This window comes from Nycticebus coucang, chromosome 4 (assembly GCF_027406575.1).
Source record: "Nycticebus coucang isolate mNycCou1 chromosome 4, mNycCou1.pri, whole genome shotgun sequence".
Classification (NCBI taxonomy): Eukaryota; Metazoa; Chordata; class Mammalia; order Primates; family Lorisidae; genus Nycticebus; species Nycticebus coucang.
The window spans coordinates 59,878,395-59,901,756 of NC_069783.1; the positions used below are offsets into that span (position 1 = coordinate 59,878,395).

General features: G+C 36.9%; 1 protein-coding gene across 4 annotated transcripts in view; it reads right to left on the reverse strand.

Annotated features, from left to right (window-relative positions):
- USP34 (ubiquitin specific peptidase 34) overlaps nt 1-23,362 on the reverse strand; it is a 276,477-nt gene that overhangs the window by 194,621 nt on the left and 58,494 nt on the right. For all 4 annotated transcript variants that reach the window (XM_053589538.1, XM_053589537.1, XM_053589535.1 and 1 more), the window contains exons 6-8: nt 14,244-14,311; nt 11,534-11,726; nt 10,776-10,837 (exon numbers count right to left, since the gene is read on the reverse strand). In XM_053589538.1, the coding sequence (XP_053445513.1) occupies nt 10,776-10,837; nt 11,534-11,726; nt 14,244-14,311 (323 nt within the window). The remainder of the gene's footprint in view (nt 1-10,775; nt 10,838-11,533; nt 11,727-14,243; nt 14,312-23,362) is intronic.

Below are 23,362 nucleotides of genomic sequence, written 5' to 3' on the forward strand. Positions count from 1 at the left end.
GTGGCAGGTATCTCTAGTTCTAGCTACTCAGGAGACTGAGGCAGGAGGATTGCTTGAGCCCAGGAGTTTGAGGCTACAGTAGTTAGAATTGTGCCAATGCAGTCCAGCCTGGGCAACAGATGGACACCACAAATCTAAGAAAATAAATAAATTTCTTTCTTTTCTTTCTTTTTTTTTTTTTTTGAGGAAGAGTCTTTCTTTGTCACCCTATGTAGAATGCTATGGTGTGGCAGCTCACAACAACCTCAAACTCTTGGGCTCAAGTGATCGTCTTGCCTCAGTACCCCTACCCAATAGCTGAGACTACAGATGCCTACCACAACACCCAGCTATTTTTTCTATTTTTAGTAGAGACAGTCTCCGTCTTCCTCAGGCTGGTCTGCAACTCCTGAGATCAAGCAATCCACCCACCTTGGCCTCCCAGAGTGCTAGGATTATAGGCGTGAGCCACCATGCCCAGCCTAAATTTTTAAAAATTAAAGAAAAATTGAGCAAAGATGTGAACAATTCACCAAAGGGGAAAAAAAAAACATGAAAACTTGTTTGATACTATTACTAATTAAGGAAATGCAAATTAAAACCATAATGAAATACCACATTATACTCACTAAAAGGTTATAATCACACAAGATAGTAACAAGTGCTAGTGACAATGAGGAGAATCTGAAACCTTCATACATTGTCAGTGAGAATATAAACAAATACAGATACACTGGTAAACAGGTTGACAACTTATTTAAAAGGTGAAGATAAACTAATAATATAAGCTATCAATCCTACTGCTAAGTATCCACCATAAGAAATAAAAACATGTCTCCAAAAAGACCTATACACAAATGGTTGATTATTCATACTAACAAAATATGGCAACAATCCAAATATCCATAACCTGCTAAATAAATAAAAGAGCACTGTATCACATTGCTGAATGAAGGAATGAGGCACTGATACACACTATAGCCTAAATGAACTTTAAAAAAAGTATACTAAGTGAAAGCAGCCAGATGAAAATGACTATCCTCTGACTCCAATTATATGAGAAGGGCAAATCTAAAAGAGAAAGTACATTACTAAAACTGGAAATAAGAATAGGGACTGGCATCTCTAATTATCAAAGATGGCGTCCAAAGATGGAGTAACAAGCTTGCTTGCAAATGGGCACTGTGAGTCTGGGGAAACAAGACTCCAGGCATCTCTGGCTGGTGGGATCCGCCCATAAACATCCCTTTCAGAACACAGGGAATCAGTAGGAGACTTCTGGACCCAATAAGAAGGACAAAAGCAATAGAAAACTGGCAAGTGGTTGTGTGTGTAGGCCTAATCCAGCCAGCAGCTGTAAGTACAGCAGCAGTGAGACTGCAAACTGGAAAGGCCATACCTGTAAGCTGTTTTGGTTTTTTTGGATTTGGCACTAGTTGAACTGCCTTGGGAGAACATGGGCAAGAGTGCGGAGGACTTTAAGCATTATCTAGGGCCACAGGCTGAGGTGCTGAGCCAGACGGAGCTAACAGTGTTCAGCTGTGAGCCCTGCAAAGCCATTGTGGGAGAAATACCCTGGTAAGCTCCGCCCTCAGGGTCGCAGAGCAAAGATGAGGCTGGGGCACGTAAACTAATGACTGAGCAGCCTAAACGCAGGGACTGAGATGCCGTCTAGCCTTAGCCATTAGGGGCACAGAGTGACACCAGCTTTGGCACACTGGGTAAGTAGATAGCCACTTCAGGAGTGATCCCAGAAATGAGCGCATTTCCTGAGAAAGCTTCTATTTAACGAAGTTTAGCACTTTAAAGTGTGCCTTTTAAGAGGGCTGAGGAGAAATTTAGGATCCCGACCCTGCAGGGTTTGAGAAATCAGCAGAGAAATCCAGTCTCCATCTCCTACAGGCATATCAGCATTGTGTTTAACATCTCATACCCCAGAAGATCACCTATTGCCCAGACAATACTCAGCAAGATATATACACTGCTTTGTTTTTTGTTTTGTTTTCTTGTTATTTTGTAATTTCAACATTTTCCCTATAGATTTATCTTCTCTTTTTCTTTTCTGTCTTTATTTTTCTAGTTTAAATATAATTTACCATTGTTGCCCTTTTCAACAACTAGAATTTCATTTCCACTAGTGTTTCTACCCCTATTATTTGGTTTATCCCTAATTTTATCCCATAAAGATTTCCGTTTGCTTGTTTTGGTTTGATTTATAGCATTTTTGTCTTTCCTCTCTACATGGTGCAGGTGGGGTATTGTGCCCGAACAGGCTAGCAAAGAGCTGCAGACCACAAGGGAACCACACAACCCGGCATCCCCAGAGGTTGGAGTCTTAAGATTAAGTCGAAGTACCCTACTGTATACCTATATGGCTCTGTCTCCCTCTTCTATGCCTCTCTTTTGTCAATATTCTTTGTTACCGAAACCCTCTCCTTTCTCTTTTTTCTTTTCTTTCTTTCTTTTTTTTTGGTTTGTTTTCCCTTCTTACTCTTCAACCTTCTCATCCTTCTGGTCCTGTACCAAAAGGACTCATCGAAACCCTAGCCCACTGGCAGAGCAAATTAAAGAGCAAGAGGAAGTGAAAGGAAAATTAGGTTAAGAAAACAGATAAAAGAAATCACTCATGAGGAAAAATCAGCAGAAAAATCCTGGCAACATGAAGAACCAGTCCAGAGCAACCCTTCCAAGGGACCATGAGGTAGCTACTGCAGAGGATTCCACCTATAAAGAAATGTTAGAAATGACAGAAAGGGAATTTAGAATACACACGATGAAAACAATGAAGGAAATGATGCAAACAATGAAGGAAACTGCTGATAAAGTGGAAAATAACCAAAGGAAATCCAAAAACAGAATCAAATAAGAGATGAACTATATGAAGAATATAGAAAGAATATAGCAGAGCTGAAGGAACTGAAGCAGTCAATTAGGGAACTTAAAGATGCAATAGAAAGTATCAGCAACAGATTAGACCATGCAGAAGAAAGAATTTCGGAGGTGGAGGACAAAGTTCTTGAGATAACTCAGATACTTAAAGAGGCAGAAAAGAGGAGAGAGAAAGCAGAACATTCACTGACAGAATTATGGGACTTTATGAAGCGTTCCAACATACGAGTTATAGGAATCCCAGAAGGGGACGAAGAATGCCCCGGGAATGGAAGCCATACTAGAGAATATTATAAATGAAAATTTCCCAAATATCACCAAAGATTCTGACACACTCCTTTCAGAGGGATATCGGATCCCAGGTCGCCTCAACTCTAACCGAGCTTCTCCAAGACACATTGTGATGAACCTTCCAGAGTCAACACAAAAGAAAAGATTCTTTAACCTGCCAGGAGTAAGCGCCAGTTGACCTACAGGGGCAGATCCATCAGGGTGACTGCAGACTTCCCTAATGAAACTTTCCAAGCAAGAAGACAATGGTCATCTACCTTCAATCTACTTAAACAGAACAATTTCCAGCCCAGAATTCTATATCCTGCTAAGCTAAGCTTCAAAATTGACGTAGAAATCAAATCATTTACTGATACACAAACATTGAGGAAATTCGCCACAACAAGACCAGCTCTACAGGAAATACTGCAACCTGTTCTACACACTGACCATCACAGTGGATCAGCAGCAAAGTAAGAAGTCAGCAATTAAAGGACAGAACCTAACTTCCACACTGATGCAAAAGATAAAACTAAGCAATGGACTATCTCAAAATAAGATGAGTAGAACACTACCACACTTACAGATTCAAGCCACTTCAGTGGCTCGAATTCCCCACTGAAGAGGCATAGATTGGCTGACTGGATTAAAAAACACAAGCCATCCATTTGCTGTCTGCAGAAAACACATCTGGCTTCAAAAGACAAATTACAACTCTGAGTTAAGTGTTGGAAGACAATTTTTCAGGCAAATGGAATTCAGAAGAAAAGAGGAGTTGCGATCTTATTTTCAGATACATGTGGATTTAAAGCAACTAAAGTCAAAAAAGACAAAGATGGCTACTTTATATTGGTCAAGGGAAAAATACAACAAGAAGACATTTCAATTCTAAATATTTATGCACCCAATTTAAATGCTCCCAGATTCCTGAAACAGACCTTCCTCAGTCTGAGCAGTAGGATATCCGATAATACCATAATGACAGGGGACTTCAACACTCCTCTTACAGAGCTGGACAGATCCTCTAAACAAATTAAACAAAGATATAAGAGATTTAAACGAGACCCTAGAACAACTGTGCTTGATGGACGCATATAGAACACTCCATCCCAAAGGTAAAGAATATACATTCTTCTCATCGCCTCATGGAACATTCTCCAAATTGATCTTATCCTAGGCCACAAAACAGCCTCTACAGAATCAAAAGAATTGAAATTTTACCTTGTATCTTCTCAGACCACAAGGCCGTAAAGGTGGAACTCAACTCCAACAGAAACAAAGGCATGGAAATTAAACAACCTTCTGTTGAATGATAGTTGGGTGCAGGAAGGAATAAAACAGGAAATCACTAACTTGCTTGAGCATAACAACAATGAAGACACGAGCTACCAAAACCTGTGGGATACTGCAAAAGCAGTTTTGAGAGGAAAATTTATCGCTTTAGATGCCTACATTCGAAAAACAGAAAGAAAATGCATCAACAAACTCACAGCCATGTTATGAATTGGAAAAAGAAGAACAATCTAAGCCTAAACCCAGTAGAAGAAAAGAAATATCCAAAATTAAATCAGAGATCAATGAAATTGAAAACAAAAGAATCATTCAGAAATTTAATGAAACAAGGAGTTGGTTTTTTTGAAAAATAAATAAAATAGATAAACCTTTGGCCAAACTAGAAATAGAAAAGTAAAATCTCTAGTGACCTCAATCAGAAACGATAAAGGGGAAATAACAACTGATGCCACCGATATACAAGGGATCATCTCTGAATACTACAAGAAACTCTATGCCCAGAAATTTAACAATGTGAAAGAAATGGATCAATATTTGGAATCACATCCTCTCCCTAGACTTAGCCAGGAAAAAATAGAGCTCCTGAACAGACCAATTTCAAACACTGAAATTAAAGAAACAATGAAAAAGCTTCCAACAAATAAATGCCTTGGTCCACATGGCTTCACACCAGAATTTTATCAAACCTTCAAGGAAGAGCTTATTACTGTACTGCAGAAATTATTCCAAAAAATTAAGGAGGAAGGAATCTTCCCAACACGTTCTACAAGGCAAATATCACCATGATGCCAAAACCAGGAAAAGACCCAACCAAAAAGGAGAATTTCAGACCAATTTCGCTAATGAATATAGATGCAAAAATTCTCAACAAAATCCTAGCCAATAGATCACAGCTCGTCATCAAAAAAGTTATACATCACGATCAAGTAGGTTTCATCCCGTGAATACAAGGCTGGTTTAACATACACAAGTCCATAAATGTTATCCACTATATTAACAGAAGCAAAAAAAGACCATACGATCCTCCCAATAGCTGCAGAAAAAGCATTTGATAAAATCCAGCATCCTTTTCTAATTAGAACACTGAAGAGTATAGGCATAGGTGGCACATTTCTGAAACTGATTGAAGCTATCTATGACAAACCCACAGCTAATATTTTACTGAACGGAGTAAAACTGAAAGCTTTTCCTCTTAGAACTGAAACCAGACAAGGTTGTCCTCTGTCACCTTTACTATTCAACATAGTGCTGGAAGTTCTAGCCAAATTAGGCAAGACAGGGAAATAAAGGGAATCCAAATGGGAGCAGCGGAGATCAAACTCTCCCTCTTTGCTGATAACATGATCTTTTACTTAGGCAATCTCAAAGACTCAACCACAAGACTCCTGGAAGTCATCAAAAAATACAGCAATGTCTCAGGATATAAAATCAGTGTCCACAAGTCAGTAGCCTTTGTATACGCCAATAACAGTGAAGATGAGAAGCTAGTTAAGGACACAACTCCCTTCACCATAGTTTCAAAGAAAATGAAATAAATAGGAATACACCTAACAAAAGAGGTGAAGGACCTCTATAAAGAAAATCATGAAATCCTCAGAAAGGTAATAGCGGAGGATACTAACAAATGGAAGAACATACCATGCTCATGGCTGGGTAGAATCAACATTGTTAACATGTCTATACTTCCCAGAGCAATCTACCTATTCAGTGCCATTCCTATGAAAATACCAACATCGTACTTCCAAGATCTGGAAAAAAGGATTCTGTGTTTTGTATGGAACTAGAAAAAAAACCATATAGCTAAGGCAGTTCTTAGTAATAAAAATAAAGCTGGGGGTATCACCATACCAGATTTTAGGCTATACCACAAAGCCATAGTGGTCAAGACAGCATGGTACTGGCACAAAAATAGAGACATAGACACTTGGAATCGAATAGAAAACCAGAAAAATGAAACTAACATCTTACAACCACCTCATCTTCGACAAACCAAACAAGAACATTCCTTGGGGGAAAGACTCCCTATTCAATAAATGGCATTGGGAGAACTGGATATCCACATGTAAAAGACTGAAACTGGACCCACACCTTTCTCCACTCACAAATTGATTCAAGATGGATAAAGGACTTAAATTTAAGGTATGAAACAATAAAAATCCTCAAAGAAAGCATTGGAAAAACACCGGAAGATATTGGCCTGGGGAAAGACTTCAAGACTGCCACGGCAATTGCAACAACAACAAAAATAAAGAAATGGGACTTCAATAAACTGAAAAGCTTCTGTACAGCTAAGGAGACAACAACCAAAGCAAATGGACAATCTACACGGTGGGAAAGGATATTTACATATTTTGAATCAGACAAAACCTTGATGAAACTCAAATTAATCCACATGAAAAAAAGCCAACAATCCCATGTATCAATGGGCAAGAGACATGAATAGAACCTTCTCTAAAGATGACAGACGAATGGCTAACATATGAAAAAATGCTCATCATCCCTATTTTTAGTAAAATGCAAATCAAAACCCCCCTGAGATACCATCTGCCCTAGTGAGAATGGCCCACATCACAAAATCTCAAAACCACAGATGCTCGACTGGATGTGTAGACAAGGGAACACTTTTACAACTACTGGTGGGACTGCAAACTAATACAACCTTTTTAGAAGGAAGTATGGAAAACCCTCACAGAACTCAAGCTAGACCTCTGATTTGATCCTCAATCCCATTATTGAGACCTACCCAGAAGGAAAAAAATCCTTTTATCATAAGAACACTTGCACTAGACTGTTTATTGCAGCTCAAGTCACAATCGCCAAAATGTGGAAATGGCCTAAATGCCCACCAACCCGGGAATGGATTAACAAGCTGTGGTATAGGTACACCATGGAATACTATTCAGCCATTAAAGAAAATGCAGACTTTACATCCTTTGTATTAACCTGGATGGAAATGGAACACATTATTCTTAGTAAAGCATCACAAGAATGGAGAAGCATGAATCCTACGTACTCAATTTTGATATGAGGACAATTAATGACAATTAAGACATGGTGGTGGTGGGGGAAGTGGAGAGCAGAGAGAGAAAGAAGGAGGGAGGAGTGGAGAAAGGAAGAGCAGAGGGGGGTGGGACCTTGGTGGGCACCACACCTTTTGGGGGCAATATTGTGGAGGGACTTTACCTAACAAATGCAATCAGTGTAACCTGGTTTCTTGTACCCTCGATGAATCCCCAACAATAAAAGAAAGAAAAAAGAAAAAAAAATAATAGGGAGTGGCTCAGGACCTATAGCACAGTGGTTATAGCGCCATCCACGTACACCGAGACTGGCGTGTTTGAACCCTGCCCTGGTCAGCTAAAACAACAATGACAACTGCAACAAAAAACAGCCAGGTGTTGTGGGGGGCGCTTGTAGTCCCAGCTACTTGGGAGGCTGAGACAAGAGAATCATGTAAGCCCAAGAGTTGGAGGTTGCTGTAAGCTGTGACAGTACAGCACTCTGCCAAGGGCTGCATAGTGAGACTCTGGTCAAAAATAAATAAATAAGAATAGGGACTGACTACAAATGGGAAAAAGGGATCTTTATGTAGATTGAAATGTTCTAGAATTAGACTGAGGTGATAGTTGTACACCTCTTATTAATTTATTAAAATTCACTGAAGTTTGGGTGGCGTCTGTGGCTCAAAGTAGTAGGGTGCTGGCCCAAAATGCCAGAGGTTGCGGGTTCAAATCCAGCCCCAACCAAAAACTGCAAAAACAAGAAAAAAATTCACTGAATTTTAAATTTAAAACAGGTAAATTATATGGTATGCATAGGATTTATATCTTAACAAAAACGCATTGAAAGACCCAGTTCACAGGCCTCAACAATACTTACCACATACTTTTTCTCTTTACTCCAGTTTTCTCACAATATACATACGCTCCCTTACCATTTCGAGCTATCTCTATTCACTAGTTCAGACAACTTTTACTATCCTTCCTCTTCCCGTTCTCTTAACGGTATCTTTAAGATGTATACTCGTAATATTTTTTTCAATAGAATTCCTTCTTATTCTCCTATCCACTATTTCCATACCATAAAGACCTACTTAGCCTGTATATGTTACTACTACAGTTAAGATTCCAATGTTCTTTCTCTGTGAGGGGAGAGATTGAATACTACATGAGCAATCATGAATATAAGGTTTTCTTAAGCAATCTCGTGTAGGTGGAGGAATGGGGGGCACACAAGGTCAGTAGGAAAATCCAGAGCTGTAGGTTTACAGACACTGAATATCGACTACAGCATGAATTAACACTTTTAGTGTAATCTGTAATCTACAAAGCCATGAACAATTCTAGGCAACACATTTTAAAGGGGACCCCTAAAGAGAATGTTGCCAGAGACAAGTGACTGCTAGGACGAGAAATGAAGGGATAAGAACTTTTTAGTGGGAAGAAGAAAAAGAACAGAGATATTGTCTCTGGTTTTCAAATTCAAGAAGAGTTGGGTTCTAGTGAGATCATCATTTTCATAGGGCAGTGCTAAGATCAACTTACACTAAAGCTAAACTATCACTCATATAATTAGGAATTTTCAACACCTTAAAGTTTATCTAATTCTGTTAAAAAAGAAGATAGCTTATCCAATAACTGTTTGAGATTGAAAAAACTGATTTCTATACTAGATGGACAAAATAAATGGAATAAATACATTTCTGAGAACTTGGACAAGTCCAAGCTATAAAATAGTTTTCATATTTTGGCATCATTAATTTGGATTTCCCCCCATAAAATGTATTAAATAAGGTCCTTAATAAGGTCTTTTCTTTTTCCTTAATCACATGTGTGTTAAGAGCTGAATGTCTGTGTCCCTCCACAAATTCATATGCTGAAATCCTAACACGTAATGTGGTGATAATTGGTAGTAGGGCCTTTGGGAGATAAATTAAGTGATGAGGGAAGAACATTCATGAATGGGATTAGTGCCCTTATAAAAGCAATCCTAGAGAGCTCTCTGGCTCTTTTTCCACCATGTGAAAATCCAACAGGAAAAGTCTACAATCCACAAGTAAGCCTCAAGCAGAACTATAGCATACTACACCCGTTGATCTTTTTTTTTTAGACAGAGTCTCATTCTGTCACCCTGGGTAGAACGCTGTGGCATCATAGCTCACAGCAACCCTAAACTCTTGGGCTTGAGCAATCCTCTTGCTTCAGCCTACTGAGTAGCTGGCCACAACACTCAGCTATTTTTTGTTTTGTTTTGTTTTTTTTCTATTCTTAGTAAAGACAGGGTTTCACTCTTGCTTAGCCTGGTCTTGAACTCATGAGCTCAGCTGATTCACCCACCTCAACCTCTCAGAGTGCTAAGATTATAGCCATGAGCCACTGTGCCTGGCCTGGACCTCTGATTTTGAACCTCCATAACTAAGAGAAATAAATTTCTGTTGTTTATAAGCCACCCAATAGCACACTGTGCTTTCTGAAAACTATTAGTACCATATTCTTCACACAACTAAATTCTCCAGTGTAAACAGTATCCTTCTCATTCTGTGACAAATAATACTGCACTGTCATGAAAGATTATGTATATGCTTTCCGATAAAGAAATGGGCCAGGCATGCCATAATCCCAGCATTTTGGAAGGCTGAGGCATGAGGATCCCTTGGGACCAGGAGTTCAAGACAATTTGGCAACACAGTATGACCTAAACCCTACAAATTAAAAAAAAAAAAAATTACCCTGATAAAGTAGTATGTGCCTGTAGTCCTACCTACCTGGTAAGCGTAGGTTGGAGGACTGCCTGTACCCAAGCACTGGAGGTTGCAGTGAGCTACGTTCATGCCACTACACTCCAGGCTGGGTGACAGAACAAGTCCATCTCTAAAAGAATATTTTAAAAAAGAAAAGTATTTCAACATATTGTTCCGAAAGATTATTAAAGACTATATAAACTGAAGCTACAAGGCAAAGAATTTCTACTAAATACTTTTTTTGTGTGAGACAAGAGTCTCACTCTGTGCCCTGGGTAAAGTGACATGGTGTCCTAGCTCACAACAACCTCAAACTCTTGGGTTCAAGTGATCCCTAGCCTCCCAACTAGCTGAGACTACAGGCGCTTGCCATACACACCCTGTGGTTTTTCTATTTTTAGTGAAGACAGGGTCTCACTCTTGCTCAGGCTGATCTTGAACTCCTGAGTTCAGGCAATCCACCCCTCAGCCTCCCAGAGTGTTAGGATTACAGATGTGAGCCACCATGCCCTCTCTCTAGAAAATACTTCTAAAAGTCACAATTATTACCACATGAAGAGCTACACATTAAAATAGCATACTTACACATAATGGTCCTACTTACGTTTCTGTGTCTGATACCAGTGATTCATTATTGCACACATCATTGAAAGTGTGAAGTTGATTCTATGATTAGACAAAATAAAAGATTTTTCCAAAATTATTCTTGTATATGCTGGCAAGTATCAACAAAAACAGTAAATATTGTTTGACATATGTATGTGTAGCTGATAACTGATAACCAAATTAAAACTATAAAACATAAGACAGATAATCAGAGACAAACTTCCCAATTAGTATTGACTATTTCTATTATATTAAAATGCTAAATAAATTCCTCCCACAAGTAATATTTATGCTTAATCACACTAGAGAAAGCAAAGTTGAATAAAGAAAAAACAAAAATCTAATGCAAGGCAACAAGTAATAAAGTCACTACAGGGAGAACAACAGTAAAACAACAAAACCCCAAAACATTACTCTTAGCCCAATAAATAATCTATGGCTTCTTCCTGGAAAATTAATTAACTTCTTAACTCATCTCTCTCCAAACATTACTCTCTGAATGTGAAAAACTGAATAGTTTAATGGTGAAGGAGCTGAACCCTGAAATCAAAAAAGAGCTAAGGCATAAATCTTTATAAATCTAAGGGCTGCACTCCTCATGTCTAAAATAATTTTATCTGAGAAGACCATACAAAAAAATCCACGTAAAATGCATAGCACAATGACGAACATAAAGTGCACCATAAGCAGTAGGCATATTATCATGACAGACCAGAAAGCAAATGAAAGACCAAAAATAAAACAAATATAACTTACTGTTATCTGACTCAATCCAGCCAACCTCATAGTCAAAGTAGGTGACATAAAGTATTTAAATGCAAGATCAAGGCTTTCTTTATCAAAGCATAATGTTGTATCCAATGGTTCTTTCACTGTGCTCCACATTAAGTCAGCCATGTTACGAGCTGCACTCTGTCGTAACTCCTGATCAGAGAGTTTGCATAAATACCTGAAATGATTCAGAAATAGAAAACAGATATAAAAACTCATAGGACATTTCTAAACACCGGCCACTCAATAATAAAATAATTTCCTTTGCTTCACGCTTCCATAATGTTTATTTAGTACAGTAGAACCTGGCATCCTTAGATTTAACATTCTCAAATTGAACTGTTTCTAAGTGACACTTAAAAAGCTTGTGGTATGTGGCAGTGTGTACTTCTACTGAGAGTCCAACTTCAATCAGCAACTGCAAAGAGCCAAGTTATTAACATAGGATTCTACATCCCTAGTAAAGATTTATAATTCTCTAATATCTGACATGCATACAGTTCCTGTTTTACTAAATTTCAGTTACCTTTACATATAACTCATCATAGCCTAAATTCTTTAAGAATTTATACATTATAAACATTATCATTTTTTTGCTTCCAAAACTATAAACCTCTGATTTTTCTTAGGCCCTGCCTAATCTCTTTGGCAGATTCCTTCTCCAATAATCAACGTTTGAACACAAGAGCAACTCAGGGCTTGTAACAGATTGCAAAATGACCACAAGTCTCTCCCATCATGATATGTGGAAGTCTTTGCAATGTAATTTGCTATCCCTCACATCAAAAAGTATCACCTATGTCATCACTTCCTTAAGAACTTGCTTTGGACATGAAATATTAATAGACGTAATGTAAGCAGAAGCCTGAAAAGCCTCTGAGCTTATTTTCTTGCTGGGAACTCTTTTACCACCTAAAACAAGGGACCAAGGTTAGCCTGCTGAATGAAAAAGAAACATCTGTTGCCCCACCTCACTGCAAGCCAACTGCAATAGATATATGAGAGCCCACTGCAAAATCTGTGAATGAAGCCATCCTAGACCATCCAGTTGCAGCCAACTCTGTCCAGATCAGAAATGCCTTGCCAACAGAACAGTGAGAAATAATGGCTATTGTTTTAAACCACTAAGTTTTGGGGATTGTATTTTTACACAGCAAAAGCAACTGATCTGAACTCTATCCCACATGCATCTCTATTTTCTTTCTACATTCTCTGGCTAGTAACCCCCTCCACTCCAATGGTTTTTAAGTACTATCTTCATACTGACAACTATTAATGAAACTGTTGTGAATCTATATAGCTTCACTTAAATGTCCCACAGGCAACTCAACATCTTCTACATCTCAGTTATGAAATTCATAAGACAAAAAAGAAATGGAGGTGGGGGTGGGAGCTGAGTGTCCTACACAATGCCACCATTTTCTTTATGCTTCATAATCACCAGTCTTGTTGACTTTATTTTCACTAATATTCACCCAACTTCTAAAATTACCGTTTACAATCCCAATATAAGTAACCATCATTTTCTTTCCAGGACTACCGCATTCACCTGTTAGTCTCCTCCTATCTTCTACTCTAGGCCTCCTTTAACCTATGATCCACAAAAATGCCAAAGTGATTTTTTAAAAACATGTCTTACCTGCTAAAAAAAAAAAAAAAACCTTCAATAGATTCCCTTTTCTAAAAATAAATCCAAACTTAACAGTGGCCTGCAAGTTCTTGAATGTGACCATGACTGTCACTCCAACCTATCATTATTATACTCCTTTACACATTGTACTCCATACCTGTCTCTAGTTTCTTCTAGCTCATATTCTTTCCAACTTCAAAGCCTATGCCAATAAGCTTTCTATGAACTACCTCAAATACATTCTTCTGTCACTTCAACAGCTGATTCGTGTCCCTCAAGTTATCATCCTTCAAAACACCTCATCTTCCCTCTGTGTCACACTAATTTACTTGCACAGCATTCACCACTATCTGATTCTCTGCCTGATTCATTTACCTACAGTTCAAGCAATACCAGGAAAACTGGGCATTCAGATTTTTACAAATAAATGGAAAAAAATATATAAAGAACTCATAAACTTTATAAAGAACTACAATTTGTAGAATTCTGGTACTTTATACTCTTAAGTCTAATCAATACAATCCTTTCTCTATCTTAAGCTTCCTCTTAGGTTGAGATTTATAAAATTCAAATGTTACCTCTTCCTCAATGAGACCTTCCCAATTTATTTAAAATTGTTACCATTTACAACTCTAAAATTATCTTTGCTGCTATTTCTCCAGTAATACTTATTACTTTCTGATGTACTATGACATTTACTATTTCATAAACAGACTGAACATAAGAGCAGACATTTTTAAAATCCATTTTCTTCTCTGCTATATCCTCAGTGCCTAGAACATAAGAGATACTTAGTGTGGATTTGTTGACAGTAAATACAGCAAAATAAACATTAATATCTTTAATTTTTCTAATACACTCATGTAAAAAAAGTCCAATATAAATCCCTAATAAGTAAACTTTAAACAATAATCCATAAATTTGCATTAAAATTACTACACACCAAACTGTTAACTCAAATTTTCTCTAGAGGATGTGACTACAGATTTTCAAACAACACAATTTTATGATATAAATTGTTTAAATGTACATTGATAATCAGGGAGAAGGATTTTATAAACTTACCTGATAACATAGGTCCTAAAAGGTATAATATGCTGCATGACAGCAGGGATATGTAGCCATATTCTAATCTATGAAGAAACATAAGGATGACATTAACATACAACAAATATAACTGTTTATAAAACCAGTGTATGGTGCTCCATGATCGCATTGATGTACATAGCTTTGATTTAATATTAATAAAAAAAAATACAACAAATATATGAAACACATACGTCTTTCACTAAACTAAAAACAAGAGCGTTTAGTATTTTGCTATCTCTAAAACTATATACATTTTATTATCAATTCTAAAAAAGATAAACAACAAAAGATTATACACGTAACAGGTAAGTAACTTTTATGCATTACATACAAAATCAATCTGAAGAGTTAACATTAGCTTCTTGATGAAAGGCAAAACTATCAAAGTAGTATCTGCTTACTACATGCTCCTCTATACCTCTTGATATGGTAGCATATCCAATACAAAGCACTAAATTAGATTTTAAACGAACTTCATTTTTATTGTCATTTATCTTCATTTTTAGCTGGCCCAGGCTGTTTGAACCCACCACCATTGGCATGTGGGGCGCTGGCGCCCTACTCGCTGAGCCACAGGTGCCATCCAACTATCTTCACTTTTTTTTTTTTTTAATATTGATGGGGATTCCTTGAGGGTACAATAAACCAGGTTACACTGGTTACATTTGTTAGGCAAAGACCCTCTTGCAATCGTGTCTTGCCCCCAAAAGGTGTAGCACACACCAAGGCCCCACCCACCTCCCTCCTTCCCTCTCTCTGCTCTTTCTTTCCCCACCCATCCCTCCTTCTTTCTTTCTCTCCTCTCCCCTTCTGCCACCACCACTTTGTCCTTAATTGTCCTCATACTATTTTCATTTTTAATAAACCATCTCATCTATTCAAAAAAATACCAAATTATCTATGCCTTCTAGTCACTTCAATATGCAAATATATTTTATAGTAACACACTGATTATAATATCAGCAATATTTAATGAAATAAACTCTTACTGTAAGTAGCCCTCACCTGAATTATGTTTCCTTTCTTTTTCTACAATGATAGTCCAACACATTTCTAAATCTAATGCAATTCCATTATAATAGTTTTATTCTGAGTCTAAACATAATAAAAATCCTAACCACAAACTGTAATGTGAAAGGCTTGACATACGAAATGGATATAAATTAAAGACAAATTTGGGAATAAGGAATATACAGCTTCACTCTAATAAAATAAAGTATATCTGTAAAAACTATGGCACTATATTCCATTGCACATATTTTTTAAAATTCTGTACCAAATAACATATTAATGCAAATGATGAAAAAAAATTTTTTGGAACAGTCTCATTTTGCTGCCCTCTGTAGAGTACTTTGATGTCATAGCTCACAGCAACCTCAAACTCTTGGGCTCAAGCAATTCTCTTGCCTCAGCCTCCCTAGGAGCTGGGACTAAGGCGCCCACCATAACATCTGGCTGTTTTTGTTTGCTTGTTTAGCAGATCCAGGGTGCGTCTGAACCCACCAGCCCTGGTGTATGTGGGCAGTGCCCTAACCACTAAACTACAGATGCCAAGCCGAAATGATAAAATGTTAAAACTTTTCCTTCTAACACTGGGAATAAGATACAGAAGTAGTCAATCCCACTTGAACTGAACGTCAATAAGACAATTCAATAGATATAGCAGAGTACAATAAAGTAAGAAATTAAACAAAAGGCACAGAACTAGAAAGTAAGAATTAAAACTGATATTACTCTGGGATGATATAAACAGAAAACCCAAACAAATTTTCAGATAAATTAAAGGGTTTAGCAAGATTGTTGCTTAGAAAATTAATATAGGCTTGGTACCTGTAGCTCAGTGGCTAGGGCACCAGTCAACATAGTGAAACTCGTCTCAAGAAAAAATATATATATAAATATATACAGATACATGAAAACTCTCTATATTTTTTTCTCACATACCAGGAAGAAAGAGCGAATAAAGTTTTCAAAGATTCTCCTTTTTTTTTTTTTTTAAAGGTATACAGTCTCACTCTGTTGCCCAGGCTAGACAGCCTAGCTCACAGCAAGCTCAAACTCCTGGGCTGAAGCAATCCTCCTGCCTCAAGTAGCCTGGAGTACAGACGCCTGCCACAACAACCTGCTAATTTTTAGTAGGGACAGGGTCTCTCTTTTGTTCAGGTTGGTCTCTAACTCCTGAGCTCAAGGGATCCTCCTGCCCATGGCCTCTCAGAGTGCTAGGATTACAGATATGAGTCACTGTACGGGGCCAAAGATTCTTTTTATAACATCAAAAACGACCACGTGACTGATATATATAACATCTCTACATAAAAACAGAAAATGACAAAGAAATTAAAGGATATGTAAATAAGGAGGTAATATACATATTTATAAAAGACTCAATACTATAAAGATGATAGTCCTCCCCAAATTTATCTATAGATCCAATGCAGTCCAAAAAGGCATACACGTAGAAGTTACAAAGTTGATTCCAAATACAAAGGTCCAAGAAAAGCCAAAACCCTTCTTAAGGAAAAACATCAAGGAGATAGCAGCTGATTCACCAGACAGCAAGACTTCTTATAAAGCTCCAGAAGTTAATATGGTGTACAAACAGCACAAAATTAAGCAAATAAACTAGTGGGCTATACCAGAGAGACCAAATTCATGCACATAAAGACATGATTGCTGAGAACAGTGGTGTGGGCCAGCAGTACCAGCTACTCGGGAAGGGCTGTGTTGGGAATATTGCTTGCGCCCAGGACTTCAAATATAGCCTGGGCAATGTAGGGAGAGCTCATCACTTAAAAAACAAACAAACAAACAAAAAAAGGACACCTGATTTAAGACATTAGTACTATACCACAGAACCAAGAAGAAGGACAGGTCTTTGTGAGAGTGTTAAGAACAGTGGATATCTCCCTTCAAAAAGAAAATGAATCTTAATCCCTCCTCTACATAATACATAAAAATTGATTGCAGTTGAACTGTAAACCAAAATGTGTAAGGTTAAAACAAAAAGTACTGACAACCACATACAATACACCACAAGTGAGTCAAAAGCAAACTAAACTGAGAGACATTAATAATACTATATCAGATGGAAAGGTTTATATTCAAAACATCTGATGAATCTTGGAACAGTAGTATGAACAAGGCAGACTGTCTATTTTAAAATGAGCAAAAAACCTAAACAGATACTTTGCAAAAAATATCCAACCAGCTAATATGCCTATGAAATGGTGCTCAATCTCATTAGTCATTAAAAATATACAGTAAAATGATACATCCATCAAAAATCTCTAAGAGTAAGTAACAATACAAGTGTTAGCAATAGGAAGTTTCACAGATTTGGTAGGAGTGTAAATTAATATAACCATTTAGGAGAACCTCAGCTTTAACACTTAAGATTAAATAATGTATATGCACACAACCCCACTAATCACAAATCCACATGTAGATATACAGCCAAATGAAATGCACATACACTTGCATCAAAAGAAATGTAGAAGAAACCCATACAGCCTCATTGGAAAGAAATATGGAGAATCCTCAAAGATCTCAAATTAGATCTCCCACTTGACCCCACAATCCTATTACTAGGTATCTACCTAGAAGGAAAAAAAAAATCATTTTACCATAAGGACATTTGCACTAGACTGTTTATTGCAGCTCAATTTACAACAATCACTAAGACATGGAAACAACCCAAATGCCCATCAATTCAGGAATGGATTAACAAATTGTGGTACATGCACACCATGGAACACTATTCAACCATAAAAAGATGGTGACTTCATACCTTTTGTAATATCCCAGATGGAGTCGAAACACATTCTTCTTAGTAAAGTATCAAAAGAATGGAAAAGCAAATATCCAATGTACTCAATACTAATATGAAGCCAACAGATGATCGAATGCATGCCCAAGTAGTTTTCGAGAAAAACTCATTTCAATTCAAGTTGCGGGGGGCGGACAGCAGGAAATAATGAGGAAGGCGGGTTAACGAAGGAGGGTGAAGGAGTTGGGGTGCTCTCACTGAATGAGTACAGGGTAGGGTGCTTGGCACATCCTTAATGTGTGGGACATAACAATAAGACTCTACCTAACAAAATCAAATATTCTGCCTGGTTGCTTGTACTCTCAGATTAATCTGAAATAAATTAACTTACTAAAAAAAATGTAAAAGAATGCTGATACCTACATAAACTGCAATAATCCAAATGTCTATCACAAATAAAATGAACAAACATCAGTGTATTTATTTATTTATTGTTTTGTTGTTTTGAGAAAGGGTCTGACTCTGTTGCCTGGGCTGGAGTACAGTGCCATCATCGTAGCTCACTACAATCTCAAACTCCTGGGCATAAGTGATCCTCCTTCAGCCTCCCAAGTAGCTGGGACCACAGGGGTATGTTACCATACCCAGTTAATTTTTCGAATTTTTACAAAGATGGGGTTTGTTCCCTGGCTCAGGCTGGTTTCAAACACCTGGTCTCAAGTGATCCTCCTGCCTCAGCCTCCCAAAGTGCTAGGAATACAGGCATGAGCCATCACATCCAGCCAGTGTATTTAGTATATGTATTTTAAAAGATTAAACAATAAAAATCATCAGACTTGAAGTCAATAAAATATAAAGCTTAATGCTTAAAAAAATAGCCATGCATGAAAGAAGCTCCTTTTGCATGGTTGACTAAACAGATAAAACTAAACCATGAGTTTTAGGAATATAAGCTTAGGCGATAAAACTTAAAAGAAAATGTAGGAAAATAATCACCATGAAAGTATGATTTGTGTTTATCTTAAGGGAAGATAAGAGATGAAAATGAAAATAGGTATGCTGGAATTCTTTATTTTGATATAAACACAAATGAATAAAAATGTAAATAAAAAATGAGAAGAGAAAATGTTCAACATGGATAAGAAAAAATATAGTTACCATTTACTAAGCTGTTAATATTCCCAGTATGATAAATGAAGAAAGGTTTATAAAAGTAATAAAATCAAAATTACATAGTATATAACAGAGCTATAAGTCAAATCCAGTATTTTATCTTTATAAAATTGCATTCTTTAACACTATAGATACAAACATTACAAGAATCAAATTCTATAATATATGCTATTATTAACCCCACAGACTGTGTCCCTTATCATTCCTTATTGCCTTTTACCCCTTCTTACTACTAATGGAATTTTAGCAGCCTTTCTAACCGCAGGTTAAAAATCTTAAAAATGGGGGCAGGGGGGAATTCCCTGCTACCCTAAAAATGAAGAAAAACAGTATTCTACATCAGAGCTATTTCTGAGAAAGTGGCAAAATGGAAGAAAACTTCATTGAATTGTCAGCCTACTCTCCTATCTAGCATGGAGATAAGTAAAAATATATAATTTTAGCCTAATAGCTAATATTAATAACAGTCTTTGTTAGTGCATTTGTAAAAACAGCCTTAGGACACAGAGAAGTGGAAAACTGTTATTGTGTTCTCTGATGTATTACTGTAACCCCTATAAATTTACTTCTCTGACTACATCTCTTCCCTAATAATTTGTCTTACCTGTTTTCTAAATCATGTATTTGTGAGGTTTCTTTATTAAGCTCAATTTATACTTCTTTCTTCTCTATACATGTTAAATTCCTTGTGTCTATTGGACTGTTTATAAATTAATAAACAGTGTTAATGTATGAAGTGACAAACTAAGCAGTAAGTTGAGGTCTGAGGAAGGATACAATAAGCTAAAACCAAATTAACAACAAAAGGAAAATTAACATCTGGGTGTCAGTGGGAAAACCTGTATGACTCTATATTCATTTCTCTAATCTATGTTAAATGCTAGTAAACAGGATTTAGTAAAAACCTAAGGACCAATATAAAATAAGAAAACAACATAAAGATTGCTGTTTCTTGTGGCTGCAGCCGTTATTAAGAAGAATTATTTAAGTGAAATATTTGTGCAAAATTGAGAAGTTTGCTAAAAATCAGGTTAATTGACAAAGAAATTTTTTGAGATTGAAATAAGCATGTGAGGGCGGCATCTGTGGCTCAAGGAGTAGGGCGCCGGTCCCATATGCCGGAGGTGGCGAGTTCAAACCCAGCCCTGGCCAAAAACCAGAAAAAAAAAAAAAAGAAATAAGCATGTGGGCTTAAAGTTATTATCAAAATTGAACCATGAAGTATGAGTATGTTTTCTTTGTTGATAATTCAAACCCAGGACAGAGTAACTTTTCCAGTAAAGCTCAGAATTGTAGGTTTCAGTCATAAGAGATAACACTATTTGATAAAGTTACCTTTCCTCAATAGGAGTATGGAAATATCCTTGGAAACAGAATGGTCTGGGTCCCAGCAAATGTTACAAACATTTTAAATGCATAATTTACTATAACAAATTGTGAAAGAAAGAGGTACTCAGTAAGGTCAGTCTTTATCTATATACTACCCTAACAGTAGTTTATAACTCAAGAGTGTTTTTTCTCTCTCTCTTTTTTTTTTTTTTTTGCAGTTTTTGGCCAGGGCTGGGTTTGAACGTGCCACCTCCGGCATATGGGGCCAGCACCCTACTCCTTTGAGTCACAGGTGCCACCCCAGAGTGTTTTCTCTTTACAAGAAAAGTACTGCCCTAAACTTTGTGATGGAGTGGTAAAATGGCATTTTCCTTCCGATGAAATTCAGAGATTCCCAAATAAGAACTTCTTCCTTGATGAAGCCAAAACAACATGGCTAAACAATCTACCTATTTATCCAGAAAAGAAATCGACACACAAAGATGACCAGGATTTATGTAATAACCTACTAGATAAAAAACCATGCTCCAAATCAATTCGTATATGCTCAGAAAATTCTGAAATTTAAAGGCCCCGAGGTTTCTCAAATGCTGAGAGGTGTCTATTTTTTCTTTCTTTTTATTTTTTTTTTTTGAGAGAGAGTCTTATTTTGTCGCCCTCCGCAGAGTGCCAGGTTGTCATAGCTCACAGCAGCCTCAAATTCTTGGGCTCAAATGATTCTCTTGCCTCAGCCTCCAGAGTAGCTGGGACTATAGACACCAGCTACAATGCCTGGCTATTCTTAGAAACAAGGTCTCGCTCTTGCTCAGGCTGTTCTGGAACCCATGAGCTCAGGCAATCTACCTGCCTCAGCCTCCCAGAGTGGTAGGATAATAGGCGTGTAGGATAATAGGTGTGAGCCATGGTACCCGGCCTAGACGTCGATTTTTTCGAGACAGCGTCTCACTCAGTTGCCCTGGCTAGGGTGTAGTGGTGTCAGCATAGCTCACTGTTATCTCAAACTCCTGGGTTCAAGCAATCCTCCTGCCTCAGCCTCCCAAGTTGCATGCCACCGTGCCCAGCCAAAAGATGTCTATTTTAATTGTTTAAAGAGACCACTAAGTGTCTATATAAACTTTAGGTGAAGTGGACAAAACTCCAAAAAAGTAGAAATTATGCCAAAACTCCTAAAGCCTGAAATATCACTAGCCCTTTTAGAAAGAATGCTTAAAAATTTTTTTAAAAGTACAAATTTTCTTGGGTGGTGCCTGTGGCTCAGGGGGGTAGGGCACCAGCCCCATATGCCAGAGGTGACGGGTTCAAACCCAGCCCTGGCCAAAAACCACAAAAAAAAAAAAAGTACAAATTTTCTGCAGTAACCTTAATTACAAAAAGAAGTCTAATTTAAGCACTTAATTTGCACCAAAATATTAACTGCATAAAAGAAATTAGACTACAGAAGTCCAAATTAAAATATTTTTAATAAGGAAAAGGTGCCAATTAAAGAGCAACTCAACTGAGTTATAAAAATCTTTGGTTAAAAAGTAAACCCTTGGAGAACAGTATCTTTAGTAAAGTATGGCAAGAATGAAAAAGAAGTATCCAATATAGTCAATGCTAATTGAAGCCAGTGGAGAAACTAATACACACCCACACAAGAAAAACTCAATTTAATTCAAGTTGGGAAAGGAGAGAGGTGGGAAGGGAAAAAAGAGAGGAGGGAGGGGGACTGGTATGCTCGCACTTAATGGACATAATATAAGGGCACAAACTCCTGGGTAAGGGTCATAAGTACAACAGAGATCTTATCCAACAAATGCAAGCATTGTAATTTAATCATCTATACCCTTATAATAATCTGAAATAAATTTTAAAAAGTATATATATAAAATTTAAAGCACACACAAACTTTATGGCCACCCTATATATATGAAAAGCAAAATATATTAAGAAATACACCTTATACTCTTAGAAAATAACACAAATACTGAATATAGTATTCAAAACAATTACATTATTAATTTAAGCACTATTGCTAATTTTAAATCTAACTTTGCTTTAATGCCCTCAAGTTGAGTTGTAGGATAAAGCTATCCAAATTGGTAACAGCCTATCAATTAGGAATCATAAAAAGACTGAAGAGAAAGAGGAAACAGAATCTAAGCCTAAATCTTTTTTCTTTAGTAAAGGATAACTTTTAAAGATAAAGTCTTTAACAAGACTTCTACACTAGACTTATAGCCAAGAATTGGTAAAATAAATTCAAGATAATCAGTTTAATCTAGGTTTACTTAATATTTTTGATAAAGGAAACCCTTTCAACAATTATCTTATGAATTTTGGAATTCAAAGTTACATGCCTTCTCCAAATTTAACACTGTGTAAAATCGAAGTGTTAACACAGCATTTCAGTTCACTCAAAAATTTTATTTTTATTTTCTCCCAGAGGAAGCCAAATTGAAAACTTCCTATCCAACTTATTCCTTCCTAAATTCAGTAAGAATGAAAGAATCAGTTATAGCTAATATGAATAATAATCACCAGTCATCACATACTTACCAAATGCTATATTACAAATTTTAAAAATCTATCTTCTCATTCCAAAAACCTCACAATAATGCTCTAAGGCAGATATCGTCGTCATTCCCATTTTACAGATTAAGAAGAATTAACGCTTACATTCAGGACTCAAACACGATTGTGAATCCAAAGCCTGCATCATTAACCTATATTATATACTATTTCTGTATATAGTATTTTCTTTTGTGTGTACGCGTGTAGTATTTTCAACCTATCAAAAACTATGGAATTTGGTGGCACCCATAGGTCAGGGGGTAGGGTGCTGGCC